This window comes from Pygocentrus nattereri, chromosome 8 (genome assembly GCF_015220715.1).
Source record: "Pygocentrus nattereri isolate fPygNat1 chromosome 8, fPygNat1.pri, whole genome shotgun sequence".
Lineage (NCBI taxonomy): Eukaryota > Metazoa > Chordata > Actinopteri > Characiformes > Serrasalmidae > Pygocentrus > Pygocentrus nattereri.
The window spans coordinates 1,182,997-1,202,500 of NC_051218.1; the positions used below are offsets into that span (position 1 = coordinate 1,182,997).

Here is a 19,504-nt window from a genome sequence, read left to right on the forward strand (position 1 = left end):
GGACGCCCTCATGGCCGTTTGACTTGGACTGAACCCCAGTAAGGCATGTGACATTACTAAACATTACTGAGTGACTCATCATAAGTGCCTATTCTAGTCTGGCATTACTGTATTCGTTCAGTTCCTCACGCATTCAAGCATCACGGCGGCGCGTCGGCAGTTTAGAAAGCGCAGATTCATCCAGGCATAGACGACTCAGAGTTCATTTCACATAGTTTATTCCTTTTTTTTTTTTTTTTGGTTTACAACCACAAGGCACCCATTGATTTTCCTATTGACATTGACTGTGGCAACAAACATCCTCCACAAAAACTTCATACGGCCTGACAAAGACTTGCAGTAAATTGTGCAGAAACGTACTCGCTGGATCATTTTTGGGAGCGCAACTGATTCACTACGATGATATTAATTTCAGGGGAACCGGATGACATTCAGATAAGGCAGACAAGCAGCAAAAAGGACCACGACTCTACTGGCTTTGTCAAGGCCTCAGCATCAGATCACACCTGCTAGAGCAGAAGGACAAAAACCCTGGGAATAATCGCAGCTGTGAAATGCCCTTTGAAGTGAGGACATGGTCAGTGACATCATGACCCCAAAGCAACATTCGACAGTGTGTCAAAGGAAGCGTACAAATGGAATGAGTTAAGAAGAAGCACAAAAAACTTCCATCATGTGTTACACAAGAGGAATTTCACCCAAAAGTAGATTTTTTTTAAATGGTTATTATTTCAACAGAATAAAACGTGGTGGGTTTTAGAAACGACCTCACATACAGATCTATATTCAGACCAGTACTGGTCATATATGAATAAGGTGGTCTCATTACCTGACAGTAGAAAAATAGTCTTGCAAATGAATTTCTGGATCGCTAAGCTGGCGTGTGAATATTGAGCCAAGGAAAACAAAAATTGAGAATGAAATAGTTTTCCATACAGGAGTGAGTCAGGCTTCACATGGAAAGGCACAATATTCATCCAATAGTTTGTAACTACCTGCTAATCCAGTGGTTCTTCAGTAGTACTAATAGGAGGTTCGTCATTCAGGTCATTCAGCCACAAGAGGGTGAGTGAGGTCAGGTACTGGTGTTCTGGATCACTAACCAATCCCAAAGGTATTGGATGGAGCTCCATAACTCCAATACTGAGGGGCTTTAACCTCCAGCCAACCCCTGGCATTAAGGCTGATCCAGCACGTTGCATTCCAGTGGTCAGTATTTCTGTGGAGATTATACAAGCTGTGCGCATCATGTCAGCAATGGGTGCGTCTTAAAGGGGAACTCTACCTATTTCTCAAAATTGATGCATGATTAAATTAATAACAGTGAAACAAAGTCACTCAGAATGGTCTGATGTAAAAGGCTTTGTCTGAGAAACCAGTGGTGGTGATGGGAACCAGATGTCTGAAAAGTTCAATGCACCTAAAAGCTTCGTCCCAGAAAGTTATTACATGAAATAATTACGAATGCATGACATGAGACATGGCAGTTTTTTCTAAACATACATCCAGAGGATAAATGTGGAGCTTGTAGGGCAAAGAAAACATTTGATCACTATTTAACGATTTATCCCTATTTATACGTCATCAATATTACATATACAAACTCGGACACACTTAAGTTCACTGGTGGTTTTATAAAAGTAAATAAAACGGCTAAATTTGTTAGACACTGTGACCCCCGGGTCCCGTCATCGCCACTGGAATCTCTACAGCGAACCATTTCACTTCAGACCCCTCTGAATGACTTCACCTCTCAGTGATTGAATTTTGTGGACCTTTTGAAAAATCGATAGAAGCTCCTTGAATTATATTTACTCATCACAAGGGCCGTCTCAATACTTCTGGACAGAAACCGCATGAAGAACATTGTGGTAACATTTACAGGCATTCATTGCTGCTTGAAGCTTGAACACTCTCCTCGTGTCTCTGCTGATGCTTAGACATTTACGTGTCTTAATTCAAACGCACTGGCTTCTTCATCCTGTGACGTAACCCTTCCCACTCCATCACGACACGTCTGGTGTCGTGATCATTTTTTTTTTTTGCCTGTTTCTTGTTTATTTAAATGACTCTGATGACCAACCTTGCACCATTTGACGCCCTCCTTCGTCAACTTTTCCTCAATCCTCTGCTTCAGTACATTTGTAGGCCTGATTTTTGTCGTTCTCTTCTTTATCAATGCATATTTGTAATGTACAGCAGGGCCCCTGCAAATGTAGCTTTGGTATTAGTTGAGTTTTCCTGCATAGGTTTCAGTCGCCACTGTTTGTGTGTTAAAAATAGTCAGGAATACCTGCACGCGTTTCAGACTCACTGCATTTTAAAAAAATCTGGGTGGAATTTGGGTGGAATTCCCCTTTAGAAACCCTGAATACCCAGAACACTCAAGCTTAATAGCACTGTACCACTCTTTTCCCACCTCCCAGATTTTAAAAGACATTCCAGAAGAAGCAGTAATATTGATATCAGCACTGACACCGTGTTATTAGAGAGGACAGGCTGCTCCATCACATGGTAAACTACACCCATCATTAGCACTTCTAGGTATGATTTTACACTGTCTAGGCTGGTATAACAGACGTACATTCAGAGACACGAGCACAGTAGAAATAACAGTAACATGATGCGCAAGTGACCATAGGAGAATAACACATTATACAATATATCTCCTAAAGTCTATTTCCTTCATAAATAAATATTCTCTCTATATTTATTAAAGCATGAAAATGCTCAGTAATGAAACAGCAGTGTTATGTTTCTTTTATCTTGTACACAAATGGATTAGAAAAAACAGGATTGCTTTTTTTTTTTTTTTCTCCTTCCAAAATGTTATGAACATTCAGGCACAGTTCACAAACGTGGCCTTATTATGGATAACGGACTGATCTGAATGCTCCTATGATATGGATTCAGCCTGGATCCTTGTGAAGTGACCAAAGTCACAGTTCTCATTTCACAGCTATGGGACCTGGAAGAAAACGTCCGGTGGAGCAGAAAAGGAAACACTGAGCCACGAAGGACCAACTAATGACCGCTTATTTACACGACCAAAGTACGAAACAATAAGTTAAAGCAAGAAAAGGCGATTAGTTTAAAAAAGGCAACAGAACAGGCTTTAGAGAAAACACGAAAACCCCAAACTCTCATAGGCTGCTATTCATCAAGAGCGATTGGAGTGTCCACCAATAAAACGAAACAAAAAAAAAAAAAAAAAGACAACTCATGTCCTCCAGACAAGAATCGCACATTTTCATCCTCAACCACATCAACTACATCATAAGTGACGAAGCAAAAGCACGTCTGACGAAGTTAGTGTGTTAATCTAATCGCAGCGTGAAAAGGCTCAAGACAACTCAACCTACAGAACCCAATAACTGTTAGCACAACAAAACCAGCATTAGACCTGCTTTTAAAATCGATCTCCGTGGTAAATTAGTAGGAGAATCACCGAAAAAGAAAAAAAGGAAAGTAAAAGAGAAGAAAGTCGGCTGTTGTTCTGGGAAAGGTCATCTAATGAAGCACGACTACATCTTTCTTGACCCAGGTGTAAATAGTAATTACATTTTTAGGCACAGAGCAGTGAACAAGCCATCACATCCCTACTCTCCCACCTTGTGCTTGATTGAGTAAGGTTGGGAACGATTGTAAACCATGACCACGGAGAACCACCGGCCGGCCACCCCCAGTGATCAGGAGGTGCCGCGGGTACAGGTAAGCGCTCAGACAGGCTGGGGGAGAATGTTCCAGCCCAAAGAGCCTCACACACCTCAAGCCCTGATGCTTCAAGCTTTCTACAAAGCAGTCGGGTGCAGCGGCCCCCCCAGCCAAAGCAAAGGCGGAACCAAGAGACGGCTTGCACTTCACCTGGAGGTCTGGCGGGGGCGCTCTGGAGTCCAGAGCTTTGCAGAGCTGTAGCATATGCATAGCTATTGTAGGAAAGAGAGAGGAGGAGAGAGGGGGAACGAGGGAAGGAGATAAGGACTATAGGGAGAGATTCAGTATCTCAAGGTGCTGGAGGCCCTGAAGTAGGAGAGGAACTTGAAGCACAGGCTGACCACGAAGTACCAGATGTTGCGGGCCATCTGGGAGCGGGCGATGAAGATGCGCCAGATCAGGATCACCAGGACCGTGTTGAATGTGTAGCGGATGTTCCGCAACCTGCAGAGATGAGGGAAAAGAAATAAAAGCCACGTTATAACGGAACCGAAGCGGAACGTGTCAAGAGGAGTTGGTCATAAGACATGAAATTAAAGCTGTGTCTGTTAAATAAGCACAGTAGTATGAAAAAACCTGTCAAATTACATGTTTAGTTGATTTTCTAAGTGGAAATACATTCACACACACACTCTATGGAGAACACACTTCTGCGTATTTTAACGCACGTTTATGGTTTATTTGCTAAACATAACAAATTTAAACCCTCTTCCTATACGTTAAACTCAGCAAATAGAAATCATGCACTGTGCTGTATGCAAGTTTGCTCCATGTACATTATTTGCTCCCTTATTTTCATTAACAAAATCCAACATGTCATTTGACCAAAGGTGCTCAAACCTTTGTTGGTCATATACTCAACTGTGAAGCTCAACCCTACCTAAAAGAATGACTTGGGGCTACTGCTTCAGCTATATTAGTCAACACTTTATAGTTCAGGTGGGAAAGGGGACATTACACACACACACACACACACACACACACACACACACACACACACGCTTAGCCTTCTGGGCCGTGCGGGGGAGCTGGAGCCTCTCCTAGCTGTCACTGGGCAGAAGCCAGGAAACACCCTGGACAGGTCATCGTCAGTCCATCACAGGGCAGACTATAGGTGCACGTAGTTCTACAGTTACAGACTGTAGTTCATCTGTTTCTCTGCACTTTGTTTCCCTGTTCTTCAGTGGTCAGGACCCCCAGAGGACCCTCACAGAGCTGTTACTATTTATGTGTTGGATCACTCAGCAATGCAGTGACACTCGTGTCGTGCTGGAGTTTACAAACACCTCAGTGCCTAAAACTGGACTGAGAATAGTCCACTGACCAAAAACATCCAACCAACAGCGTCCTGTGGGCAGCGTCCTGTGTCTGATCCACTCAGATCAGTGCAGCACACGAACACATCGCCACCACATCAGTGTCGCTGTAGTGCTGAGAATGATCCACCACCCAAATTGTAGATGCTCTGTGGTGGTCCTGATTGTTGAAGAACAGGGTAAAAGGGGGATAAAGTATGTAGAGAAACAGATGGACTACAGTCCATAATTGTAGAACTACACAATGCTACATGTTTGGATTGATTGACTGATTGATTGATTGATTGATTGATTGATTGAATCATATCTTACTGTAACTCTCCCCTTCCTTGTGCAAGTGAATTATCTTCAATGTAATCTACTCAGAAGTATCTTCTAAAAAGATGAATAACTTTGATGTTTTGACTGGAAATTAAATGAATGGGTGGTCTCTGATTTATTAGAGTACTGAATCTAATGCCGCCAACATGCACCGCATTTCCCTTCAGTCTTTCTACAGCAGGAGATGCTCACTTGTTGAGATGTTTGCGTGCTGCCGGAAGGCCTGATAACTCCTCATTCAGCACATACTTCTTCGTGCCCATGCAGTAATTCTCCATATATTCAGCCCAGTGCAGCTGTCTGACATCGAAGTTAAACACCTGTAAATAAAGAAACACATGAAATTACTAAACTCAGGTCGTCCCATAAAACCGGATCTGCAGCTGCAGTACTGACAGCGGTTCAACAGTGAGACAGGGCACTTTTCTTATTGGAATTCCAAGCATGACGCCCAGAGTCTCCGTGCATAAAGACTCCATTCACGCCTCATTCAACCACAGACATTCAGCCTTACAATCAAACACTGTACAAACGCACACAGAGACTACCACTGATGTGCCATGGGCAGCCAAATGAATCGAGCCTGTGACTGACTCATGACTGATTCTGTGAGTGTGGCCGAACCTTCCTGTCCTCGGGTCCCAGCTGGTTCAGAAGCATGGTGACGTTATCCGTGTTCCAAACCCACGAGTGGCTGGTGAAGTACTCCAGCACCATCATGGCCTTGTGGAGCCGCGTGATCGTCTTCATCATTCTGCGTCGCCACGGAAACGGCGACAGGAGCAAGATATGAGAGAGAGAGAGAGAGAGAGAGAGAGAGAGAGAGAGAGAGAGAGAGAGAGAGAGAGAGAGAGAGAGAGAGAGAGAGAGAGAGAGAGAGAGAGAGAGAGATAGATATGAGAGAGAGAGAGAGACAGAGAGAGAGAGAGAGAGAGAGAGACAGAGAGAGAGAGAGAGAGAGAGAGAGAGACAGAGAGAGAGAGAGAGAGAGAGAGAGAGAGAGAGACAGAGAGAGAGAGAGACAGACAGAGAGAGAGACAGAGACAGAGACAGACAGACACAGTGAGAGATATGAGAGAGAGAGACAGAGACAGACAGAGACAGAGAGAGAGATAGACAGAGAGAGAGAGAGAGAGAGAGACACAGTGAGATATGAGAGAGAGAGAGAGAGAGAGAGAGAGAGAGAGAGAGAGAGAGAGAGAGAGAGAGAGAGAGAGAGAGAGAGAGAGAGACACACAGACACAGTGAGAGATATGAGAGAGAGAGAGAGAGAGAGAGAGAGAGAGAGAGAGAGAGAGAGAGAGAGAGAGAGAGAGAGAGTGAGAGACACAGTGAGATATGAGAGAGAGAGAGAGAGAGAGAGAGAGAGAGAGAGAGAGAGAGAGAGAGAGAGAGAGAGAGAGAGACACAGTGAGATATGAGAGAGAGAGAGAGAGAGAGCAGGTTTAGAAGAAGATCAGATCTGCATGCAGGAGCTTTTCAATCATCACACCTTCCGATTGTGCTAAATGCCATCTGATAACTACGGGGTTAGTGGCGAAGATCAAAAACGAGCAGCAACAAGCACTTTGAACTGATGCATCTGACTGAGAAAATGCAATGAAGGCCTCAGTCGGTCTCTTTCGATTCTTTTGTTCACTTTATTATTGGTTTCAAATATTTCACTGTCATTTTTATATCTTGAAATGTATCGTTTTCAGTTATCTTACATATTTTTGCCCTCGTTTCATTCATTCTTGTACTCGGCCACAATGAAAATGAGGGCTGGCTCTCAGTAAAACTAAAGGTTTGAACTGATTTGAACTGAACCGCCTCCAGATGAAAGGACACGAGATGAAACTCCACACAATAATGCAGAGGAAACTAAGCATCACAGCCAATTCAAAGTGCTGCTGAACTGCTCAAGTACGATGTGATCATTAAATCAAGCTGTGGTACATTAGGTTACACGTTCCTCAATCACTCAGTAACTGATTTGCTTAGTTAACCCCCCCCCCCAAAAAAAAAAAACTTAATGAAACCAGTCACACACACACACACACACACGCAGAGGAAAACATGATCAGGTAACTTGATAGCATCACCAATTGACTTTACAGTTCATTGGATATTAGGAACGCAGGGTGGCTGGTCTTGGAGGGCATGTGAGTTAGGAGGATCTCTCAATTAAGGCCTCATATCAGGGTGCAACTAAAGAATGCTTGTATTTTTATACTGTTTAATACATCAGAATTAAAAATGGTTCTCTCAATGTGGATGCATTCCCTCAAATGGCTTAAGCAAATGTACCCAGATTCCCTCCAAGACCTAATAAATAAATAAATAAACAAATAAATAACATCAATATCAACCATGCTGGACAAATCAGTCCTCCAAAACTGGGACAAAAAGACAAAACCAACAAAACCAAATAAACAGCAGCAAAAATTAGGAAACACTCATGTAAAAAAAAAGGAAGGCTGTTTTAGCTTAAACTGGAGGCTTTACAGACCACAAGATGCCATATGGTAAACTACACTGACTGCATCATAACAGCTACGCATACGTATTTAAACAGGGCTGAATCAGATTTATAATGGATGAGACACCAAAATGTGAAGTTGAAAAAGGCTGAGGAAGTACGGGGCCATGTTATCTCTATAGCCTACATGTGAGAGATAATGATAATAATGATAATAATAATGGCTGTTTGATCATCTTTGATGGAACTGGTATCTGGTAGTGGTCAGAAGTACACTGGCAAATTAATCTGCTTGAGGAGCAAATGTATATCATTATCATATTCAGAAGATTCGACAGTACGGATCACAGAAGAACACAACAAAACGAAGGAAACACTGTATGGATGGATCCACCCACTGATTAAAAACAAATGAAAAACAAATAAACAAACAAACAAACAAACAAACAAACAAAAAACACCTGCGGTTTAATTCAGAACGCTAAAGGGAGTTAGGGCAGTCACTATCAATCTAATCCGTAACTGAGTAATCTACTGATCTGACGGGTGTGTAATATTCCGCCAATTAATTGGGTAATTAGTTTTAATAGCCCAAGCAATAAAAATGGACTTAAGTGACCAGTAATAAACTGTGCATTGCTTTCCTATTATTAAATTATTATTATAAAAATTAATATAAAAATGTTGAGAAAAAAAATTCTAATTTATATATATATATATAAATATAAACACCATGTATAAAAATGGGCAAAGCGCTGTTTCTTATTGCAAGAGAAACAGATCAATAGGAGAAATTCAAATATGCATCATCATCATGCCACTTGCTGCGCCACTGAAAAGCACCATGTAATTGATGATCTTCTAAAACTGAATAAAACAACGTGACGGCCCTAAAGAGAACAAAAACAAATCAAATCAAAAACTGAATCAGGCATGCTTGTTCAGGACCCCATGCACGTCCCGGCGCGGACGTCTGCCAGCAGCATCGCTCCGATGCCATGAAGTCCAGCAGACAGCCGAGCTGGACGCTCATCCTTTCCAATCGGTTCAGCAACCCATGCCACGGCACACCACGGAGCCAGCCAGCACCTGAATCACGTATCCATGCTCCACCCACAGTTGCATACTTTTGCATCTACCATCATGAGGGTGGACATAATTTACAGGCAGAAATTCCAATTAAATTGTAGCGCACAACACAATTTCTGCCATAATAAAGGAATGCATAGCTCACTTCAATTGATATTTATATTGTATAGGTGTGAAGGCTCACGATGTTATGCAAGTCAGCCCAAAAAGTGTGACCTTTCACACACATACAAAATAAAACCTTAAAAACATTCGATATGAACTCGCCGTCTACTTCAGAGACTACCGTCAACTCGCCGGTCACCTTATGAGCTCCACGTCTTTTATAGGTCTAAAATTACACACTGTGGCCCATTTGTGATGCATTTTTATCAACCCCCCTCTACACCATTCATCACTGGTAAGTGCCAGACCCCTGATGTTATTCGGGTGGCAGTCTATTCACAGCACAGCAGTGACACTGGCACGGTAGTGTGTGTGGTACTTGTACAAGTACATCAGACACAGTGGTGTTGCTGGAGTTCACACACATGTTAGTGTGACTGCTAAGTTTATAGTGGACCAATACCCAAAAATATCCAGCCAAGAGAGGCTCTGTGGTCAGAAACTGACCAATAATAAAGTGTCTGCGTGCATCAACAGATGAGCTACAGTCTGTATATCAGTAAGGAAGAGGCTGCTAATAACGTGACCAGTGCTTGCCACTATTTTTCAACCTTTCCACAGTATTCAATTGTTAAGAATGGTTGAGAAACTTATTCGGAGGTTTGGTGTGAAATGGTTCATTACACAGACTTCTTATGATGATTTCCTTACAGTGGTGGTGATAGGAACCAGAGGTCACCGTCAACTGAAACATAGCCATATTACCTGCTATCCAAAACGACTAGTGAACCTACAGTAGGTTTTATGTGTAATGCCGATAATGGTATAGTGATATATCTGGTGGAAAACAAATATTTGGCCACTATTTCGCTTTGAAAACATCATGTACCTGATCTGATATCACTGGATGAAAAACAGGTTTTAGGCCAAAATCTCCTGAAGCCTATTATAAAGCACCGTCTCAGGCATCCGGTGGTTTTGTACACTGGGAGCAATTCTGACTGAGGTTTCTCTCGAGTGGAGCATTTCACATTAAACCAGCCTTAATGACCTTTTTTACATATTAACAACTGAATTCTGCAAAATATTGGTGGAATTAGCGTTTAAGGCATTTGAAATGAGTAATATACTTAAAACGCGCCACTGAAAATGAGTCGTGCTCTACAATTTTTCATGGCTCACACTACGCAAAGCTTGTCCAACCTTGCAGTAGTAGCTACAAAAAAAGGGGCGGAAATTGTGGGCAGAGCAAGGATAGGCCTACTGAGGGGAAGAAGAGGAGGGCTCCAGAGACCTTACCGAGGCTTCTGCCCCGTCAGCCACAGATATGCGTCGTAGAGCAGGGCAGGAATGGTATGGCTCACTGTTGTCCAGTACTGATTGGTAAAGGGGTTGGAACGCAGGTTAACATTGGGCCGTCTGAAGGCCTGCTCTAATGGGTTGGTCTTGAAGGTCATGTTTATACAGTTCTCTGCGGGGAGGAATACACAAGCATAGACACACACAGCATTTAAACAGGACTACAAGCAGCATGAATGGGATGGGGAGATAGATAAAGAGAGAGAGAGAGAGAGAGAATATGAGCGAGAGTGCAGAACCCAGCAGCCTGGCTTATGCACTCTCCCCCTTCAGCACTAAGCAACGTCACAACACGTCACGTGGGGCTAGACTGAGCACGGAGAAGGGGGTTGCGGGAGGGGCTGCCGAAACACGGTGCGATTTACCTGGGCTCCCGTCCCGTTATCCTGAGGCACAGATCATAGAGGAATGCTGGCGCCTTGTGGCTCACAGCAATCCAGTACTGATTGATTAGGTGATTGGATGTGAGATTTACATTGGGCCGTCTGAAAGCCTGCTCGAGGGGGTTCCTCTTGAAAGTGGATATAACATGGTGCTCTAAGAGACAAAAGGGGGAGTTCAACAGAGTAAACCTCGCACAGCATTTCCAGTCCACTCAATGACAAATCCAACGGTGTTTACACTGGGGGTCTCAGGCTTATCGATATTCTATGCATTGATTTAAAATCAGATCATCATGCTGCCACATTTTCCCTAAAGCATTAACATTAGTGGTGAGAAATGAACAGAAATGTCCTGATCCAGTGTTTTGGCTCCTCACTCCTGTCTCATCTCACTTCTTTAATGTTGAGTATTGTCCGATTCCCAGCTGATCTGATATTTTCTGATCTGATCTACATGATTTTTTATATAAATTACTCTTACAATGTGTTTACTACTGCCTTATGATCAAACCTGACTGACCTACCTGATGATTTTGCGGCTACTTTAATATTCATTTATACTTATTTTTTGATAATCATTTTATAGTGCTGTGATTTCAGATTCTAATGATTCTTATAATTATATTACAATTTCAGCTCTAACACACGCAGAGTACCTGCTCCTCTCTATATTAGAGATATAACTATTGCAGTAGTTTTGTTTTCTCCCAGCCCCGACTCGCACGTGGAAACTGTGGCAGTGTATTTTGTATGTTTCTGGTGGCGCGCTGCTCGCAGCTGTGGCTGGAAGTAAATATGAGTCATAAGAGCATCTCACAAACATTTTACGTGACAGTTTTTCAACAAAACGTGGCTCACACAGTCAAAGCTTTACGCTGCACATATTACAGGCTTTCGTTTCCACTATAAAATAGTTATAATGGTTAAAATCTTTAAAAGGGTTAATATAAATGATAATCAATTGCCTGGATTGTCTGACATCACTTGGTCACTATTAAAGCAACGCTGATAGCAAAAGGCCAGTGGGTCACTGTTGGCCCACTGATGACAAAGCTGCCATTTTGCTCAGCGTTTTGTGGGCAGCCCACTGGTGCTTAAACAAAGTATTAGGCAAAATTTCACAATTTACTTTTTTTTTACTTCTTTGGTTATCGTTTGTTTAGTAAATCATTTTAATCCAGCACAGTGTCAGCAACATTTTCTGTATGACATTTTATATCAGGTCTAGTCATTTGTTTGTAATATTTATAAATAGATAAATAGAGTTTATTTTCTAAAATAAACCAAAAACCAAAACTAATCTTTCCACCATTTGAAATTTTATTTTGTCTAATACTAACAATTCAGATTTCAGCTCTTTAAAATCAGTATCCGTGACAAAATTCTCAAATTGATCCGGCCCTATAAGTGACACTAGGAATAAAGCTGTTAGCTAAGGAAACACGTCTGCCTCATCACATCACCAAAAATCTAAGAGTGAACTGACGTAACGCACGATTGACCGTTATACTGACCCATAGATGAGACAAATGAATTATGCTCAAAGCGTACAGCGTAGTTTAAAATGAAGAAACTGACCAGACCACAAAGACAAGGACATCAGTCTAACCAATGGGCAGAACCTTCTGAGAACCTTACAGGTGCTCAAGCATGTCACGCTACTCATCCGACACCGAAAAAACAACAGCTGACAGGGATTAGTTCCACAAATTAAATGCTCACAGATTTCCAAATCCCAGGAATGCACTGCATCGTCCAGCTCGGCGCACTACAGTTGGCAATGCGTTCAGCCTATGTGACAGATTTGGTCGGGATCCTAAAGCCTGTGCAGGCTGATTACTTTCAAGTCCTCAGATTTTAACACCCCCATCCAATCAATCACTCTAACGGGAAAACGCTCCAGACAACGGAGCACAATAGCACTCCTGTAGGTCGTCACTGCAGCACATCTTCACCTGCTTCTATTCTGTTCATTTAGAACGCAGGTTTGACAGCAACAGCAGTGTAGCCGTCAGACCGAGCACACGAGAATAAAGGGAAGCGATTCCCCGGAGAGGCACTTCTGCTCTCTCAGCTCCAAAATCAGGGCACACTTCACTTCTTACTCTTGTGCACAGAAGGAGACTCCACAGACTGCAGCTAACACCCTGCACAAACACCCAGCAGGTACGAGGGCAGGGCTGGGAAGTAGAGCCAAAAATATTTTCCAAATATTTGTTTATATCATTTAATATGGAAAATTATTAATCGCCAATTATTAGTCATGCCATTGCTCAATTTCGAAATGCAGGGCGTATTCTGATTTAATAAAAGCAAAATAAATAAATAAATAAAAACTAACTCCGCTGCTGGTGCTGTTATGAATGAATGGCTGGATTTCTCATCCCTCCCCACATAGAGGTAAAGGGCAAACCCTTGATTTACATGGTGCTCTGAAGCAGCAGTGGGTCAACTTTTCCAACACTGGAAAAAGGAACAGACATTAAATCTCTCAAACGCTTTGTGATCAACTAAAAAAGAAATAATTACCATTACTCCTTTATTGTCTCTGCCTGGGGCTAAGGCAGCCCCAACCTGCTCAAACGAGCCCTGAACTAAACCATTATAACAGCAATCACGAATCCTCAGAGGTCTCAACAGGACATGAGTAAGGCTTCACCGTCTCTGCCATGCAGCCCTTTCTCTGTAGAGAAGCATTTTACATCAGAATGGAAGAAAAATGTGGGGCATTGTCCTCCTTTATGATGGCTGATTTACGTCAATACAACTGAACACTGACTTATGATGAAAGAATGATTCATACCGACTTCACCCCAGTGAAAAGGATTGATGGCGCCCGTCGTGCAGTTGTACACCAACATGCTTTTCGGCCTGCAATAAAAAAGGTAAAATAAATAAAATCACATGTACTGGCTGTGTTAAAGCTGTTGTGCTTAAATTTCATTTTTGCTTTTCTTCTTGACTGGATTTGTGTGTTTAGATGCATGTTCAGTGTTCCTCCAGTCCTTCTGTATAAACTATATATAGATAGTTTATTCATGGTTATTAATTAGGGCACAAACATCACTGATAAACAGATATAATACATAGAGAAAAAGGGCAACAGTGGCCTGCTGCTTGCCAAATAGTGAACCCACATTCATCTACACTGCTAAAACTCCGATCTGGCTGGTTACTGACGTCACTTCTCTAACAGTCAGTGGGTATTCATATTCATCAGGTACAACAGCTCATGGATGGCCTTCCGTAGGCGTGTTAGCAGCACTAATGACGTCATTTTAAACCATTCATAAACCCTTTAAAAGGGCAGTCCTATTGTAACTGTAAATTCTGCCTGTAGATCAAGAAAACGTCTGACCTGGGGTACTCAAACTTTTGCATATGACAATATAGGCCTGCCTATATACACATACATATACATATATACACACAGCTTAATACAGCTCACGGAGCTTGTGCATCTCATGTGCATCACATGTGTAAGTGTGTGTGTCAGACTGACCTAGTGTGTCTCTGGGAGCCAGAGTACCAAGCGGCAGCCAGAGTCGTGTTTATGACCACATCTACTGGCACAAGGTCAGCGATAGCACTGTTGGATGCCCTCATAGTACGCAAGATGCCCTTTCCTGCCTGCAGAAACAAGAGAATCCACACAAAATACTACACAATGCACTGAATTCAGTTAATCCTACACAATCCACTGAGAATCATGCGCCGCAAACACTTATCTACATTAATAATAGTTTAAATGGGATAAAAAAACAGCACTTACAGCAATAAATATTCCACTAGGCCCGTTGAAGTTATCTATCCAGCCCTAGGTGTAAAAGAATTGGTTGATTAACAGACAATATCGCACTCGTGAACATGTTTGGCATGAGGTTACAGAAAGGTCAGTGATATTTACAGGGAAGGGCTCCTTCCAGCTGGCGCCCACTATTGAAGGCCGGATGATGGCCACGTTGAGGTTGCCACACTCCTGCTGCACCATGTACTCCACCAGGGCTTTGGTGTAGGTGTATGTGTTGGGTCGCTCCCCAATCAATTTAGGGGTCATCAAACTGACCAGCTTATCGTCCATCCACCTGGACAGGATCAGACAACAGACTCAGGCTCATCATAAACGGTCAAAGCTTTCAAAACAAACAGATTCAGAGATTCATAGATACAAAAGGGTTAAACTAAAATGTACTGAACAATTAATCTGTGATTATATAATCTCAGCATATTAATTAAATTACATTAATCAGCTAAATTAATTTAAAGGCCATATACTGACAGATATGAAAATGCAATGAAAACATAACCATACCGGAGGTTAAACATCAATATAATCCTCAAATGTCATTTTCAAATATATTTAAAAACCTGATTACAGTCTTATTTCCTCTTTGCCTGGATTGTAGTTATTTTGTAAACACATATTTATATATAACGATTAAAAAAACTTGCTTTTGTGGATTCTGACACTTTATTACATACTGCCTTCTATAAAAATGGACAAAAGTACAGAGAAAATTCAGGCTTGAGGAAAAGCTGCTGCTGTTTTTTTAAGCTTCTATTCAATTCAAGTTTCATGCTCTTCACAACTGCCATGTGTGAAGCAGCTTTATAGAGAGTCACGTCCAACGAGCAGGCCAAGGCCGCCAAGGGCAAAGAAAACTCCCTCCAATGTACAATGTATAATTTTTGTAGATAACATCGTCGCATATTGTCAGAAACTACATAAGCAATTCTACGTGTACAACTGTATTTCAATATTTATCGGTCTATTCTGAGATTACATAACTTACTGAAGCAAAAACAGGTTTTTCCAGGGGAAATAAAGGTTTCCAGTGTAGGTTTTCACTGATATTGATCAACTATTTTTTTCCACTACATATGAATGGAAAGACAGAGATATTCATAAAATATTAGACAATTTCTGTTTCCATAGCCTACTGTAGGCATACTTTCTAGAGTGTTGAAATGTTTTTCACAAAAATGAATAAATAAAATCCATTCTTTTTGCTCCATGGTGTAGAACCAGCATATTTCTTTCATATGTTGCAGTGATGAGCTGAGCAGACCTCTCAGATCATTAAGAACCAGTCGGTTAGTCCTGCTGAAGATGAAGACTAGACATGGAGAAGCAGCGTTTAGTCTCTATGCTGCTGGAACCAGCTGAGAGGGTTAGAAGAGCCGCGACACTGGACACTTAAATCCAGACCCCAGGTGTTCCTATTTGAGCAGCTTTCAGCTCAGTTTAAACACGGTCAGCGCTTCTAGCCCCTTTTCCTCTGAAAACCACTTAATTTTTTATTTGATTTTTTAACCTAATTTAATTTTTAAATCATTTTTTAAATATCTGTTCTTATTTCTATTTTTAAAACAACTATTTTCTCATTTGTAAAGCACTTTACAAGAAAAGTGCTATATAAATAAACTCGCCTTGCCTGGGATGGAAGCTATTGACTACATTTGGGCGAAGGGGAAACTTAAGGGAATTAGATTTTTTTGGTCAAACTGTTTCTTTCGTGAAAGAAAGACATGGTGGCTGTAACTCGTTTCAAAGACTTACTCTAGTGTGTCTATGAGCTTCCTGTAGTCTACAGGCGGCGGGTAAACCACCTCCTCGATCAGCTCACGGTCACAGTGGGCGTAAGCCGTGGAGACGTGGATGAACACCTCCAAACGCTTCATCCTGTGGGCCAGACTCACCATCTTCTGCGTGGCCAGCACGTTCAGCTGCATGGCGTCCCTGATGAACACACACATTCACAACCGTCACTGACAAACCTGTAGAGCAGCTACTGCCCCTGCGCTCAATCATACCAAGAGCCGGTTAATCGAGCCTGAGCCACAAACCACATTTCAGACTGTGGGAAAGACAAAACCCCATGTAGTCAAATTTGCTTTCTAAAAGGGCTGCAGCTCTTTAGAGATTAGTGATCCTGTTTCACCACTGATGACTCAAGTCAGCAGCTTAACATCAAGCTTTTTACATGCTGAACCACGTGTGTCCGTGTCTTCAGGTACCCCTGGCCAGTCCACCCTACCAGCAGGACCTGGGGGCATTTCACAAAGCAGGACTTCTCAGTTAGCCAGACACATTAAAAGGACTAGATCAGGTGTTTTCAACCTAATATTTATCTGCTGCGTCTGTAGTTGATTATTACTAACAATTATTTCAATGCACTTTTAATGCTTTAGTAAAGAAACTGAAACATCTAATCAAAATCACTGGGCAGTTGCTGAACATCATCAGCGTGGTTTTGAAGAACATCTGAATTCGGTGTGGAACTGGACTCTGGGGGGTCCAGAAGAGAAGAGAGAAGAGAGATGAGGACCGAATCTAAATCTCAAGTTAAACCTCAAATCATCACAGGTCTTATATCTCACGCCTAATCTTACGTTTCTTTATCAATCTGCACATCTGGACACGTTGCTGTACATATGGCACTTTCTGCATACCTTATTGCGCATCTTGCACATCTGGACTACTTGGAACCAATATCTGCCCATATTTATTTGCTTCCTTCATCTCGGGTGATAGAGAGGATCTTTTTATCTTTTTTTCATATTTATTCTTCCTGTTATCTTGTTTACACCCTTATTACTAAAACTGTACGGTGTTGTGCGTCTGTTACTGGCTGATAAGTTTCCTTCAGGATCAATAAAGTATCTATCAATCTATCCATCCTTAGTCAAAGATATTGTAAATACTGGGTATTTAAATTTACATTTATGGCATTTGGCTGGCGCTCTTATCCAGAGCAACTTACAATTTGATCATTTTTTACACAGGTAGGCCAAGGCAGTGTTAGGAGTCTTGCCCAAGGACCCTTATTGGTATAGTGTAGGGTGCTGACCCTGGTCAGGGATCGAACCCCAGTCTGCAGCGTAGAAGGCAGAGGTGTTACCCACTACACTAACCAACCACCATACTACACTAATATACCCAGATGTGAGCATAAAGTTTTTAACATGCTGGGTGATGTGATATCCTACATTAATACCACAATTACTGTACTTAACATATATGAGATTGTTCCAGAAATGCAGTGGCTTAGCTGCACCATCACGGCCCAATCCCATTTCTCTCTCCGCCCGATGTCTCGGGAGCTAGAAAGCTCAATTTAAATGGTGCAGCAGTCACATTCTGGCACCTCAGGCACCCGAAATACTGATTTTTTTTTCCCAAGGTGAAACAGAACTTCAGCATATTACCAGAGAATCAGGGGTGGGCAATAATAAATAATTGGTGGCCACCACTTTTGAAGGCACATGATTCCCTAAATGTAAGTAAAGACCAGCAGCGAGTTTGCTGAACTTTACCTTCCTCTGCCGTCATCGCAGGCTGGCAGGGTCGCCTACAGAGCACCGCTAGCAGCCTCTTAATGGCTCTTCATTTATTTGTGAGCCCCATTTCATAGGGAAAGATTTCAACCGCTACCCCTGGTAACTCAGTTCCAAGGGGCAAGGTGACACTCAAAAGCAGAGGGTAGGGGGAAAATTAAGAAATTGGATTAGGCCCAGGTTTCAGGTCTTGTACAACTGGACAAAAGGCTTTTGACTTTCGATTAAACTGTGTAAAATTTTATGATTCTTTAGGCACAAAAATGAAGCTTCAAATTAGCAGGGTGTGTGAATGCTTTGTAGAAATACCGTCATATGAAAAAGTCTGAACACCCCTTGTCAAATGACATGCTTTCATGTGTTCTCTGCAGAGAATATGTTACTTAGACAATCAACCAAACATGTAACTGGACCAGGGGCTCGTTTAAATACACAGCCATAAAGAAAAAGTCCTGGTTTAGCTGGTTAACCTGGCTATTTAACACAGTTACCCAAACAGGAGGACTCTGTTACTGACGCAATCCTAGATCATGTCTTACTTAAGGGGCTCATTGAAGCGGATGGTGGCGGCACAGTGGAAGACTATGTTGATGCAGTCCGTTAGAGTGTCCTGATCTTCCTTGCTGAGGTCCAGGTCCGGCTGGGTCAGGTCACTGTTCACCGCCACAATCTTCTCCGCAAAGTCCGGCTGGTCTTCTCTCAATCTGTCGAAGAGCTGAGGCATGTACATAAAAGGGAGAATAATTACACATCAGATTTCAGCTTTAGACTCTTTATAAACACAGATAAGAGACGCGGCCTTGAAGTCTTGATTAAAAGATCGTTCTGCGCGGTATGAAGCAACGATGGCATCGAGCTTTGAAGCATTCGTGAAGCTATGCTGGCACGAATATGTAGGAAGATGTATGTAAAGATGACAATCCTGCAGCATAAACTATGTCAGCTAATGTGCATCATCACTCCCACAGTATAACCTAGAGCACTTTTAATCAGTAATGAAGCAACAGTTACTGAGCAGTCCTCTCTCAGGGGAAACGACGGGCCGGATTCTCCGATATTTTCCCAAGTTTGTTTCTGAGAAAGGTCCTAAGAATTCATGACGTTCTTCAGTGTGTAGATCTTAACTCCAAAACAAGAAAGCCTTGGTGAACGTCAGAATCTTCATGAAAGCTGTATAAGTGGGTTTTAGGTGCGGTTGGTGAATGAGGCCCTTTAACTTTATCCCCCTTTAAGTGGATAAGTTGTAAGACCACACTTAATTACACTGAAAGTAAGACATTTTATCATAACCTGCAAGGCAGAAATAATAATGCAGAAACTTCAATAATTACACTTCAAAGTGAGCTTAATTGCCTTTAATTACTCTTAATTACATGATTCGAACGCCTTCTGTAGAACTTTCTAGAAACAACAATGAG

General features: G+C 42.0%; 1 protein-coding gene across 4 annotated transcripts in view; it reads right to left on the bottom strand.

Moving 5' to 3' along the window:
* Positions 1 to 201: 201 nt before the first annotated feature.
* Positions 202 to 19,504, bottom strand: part of far1 (fatty acyl CoA reductase 1) — a 32,872-nt gene continuing 13,569 nt past the window's right edge. For 2 of the 4 annotated variants that reach the window (XM_037540537.1, XM_037540538.1), the window contains exons 3-12: positions 18,626 to 18,801; positions 16,309 to 16,488; positions 14,656 to 14,833; positions 14,521 to 14,565; positions 14,251 to 14,378; positions 13,552 to 13,619; positions 10,731 to 10,902; positions 5,976 to 6,105; positions 5,544 to 5,671; positions 3,996 to 4,158 (exon numbers count right to left, since the gene is read on the bottom strand). In XM_037540537.1, coding sequence (XP_037396434.1) covers positions 3,996 to 4,158; positions 5,544 to 5,671; positions 5,976 to 6,105; positions 10,731 to 10,902; positions 13,552 to 13,619; positions 14,251 to 14,378; positions 14,521 to 14,565; positions 14,656 to 14,833; positions 16,309 to 16,488; positions 18,626 to 18,801 — 1,368 coding nt within the window. Of the gene's footprint in view, positions 4,159 to 5,543; positions 5,672 to 5,975; positions 6,106 to 10,305; positions 10,478 to 10,730; positions 10,903 to 13,551; positions 13,620 to 14,250; positions 14,379 to 14,520; positions 14,566 to 14,655; positions 14,834 to 16,308; positions 16,489 to 18,625; positions 18,802 to 19,504 lie in introns of all 4 variants that reach the window. The other 2 variants (XM_037540540.1, XM_037540539.1) reach the window with 2 other exon arrangements.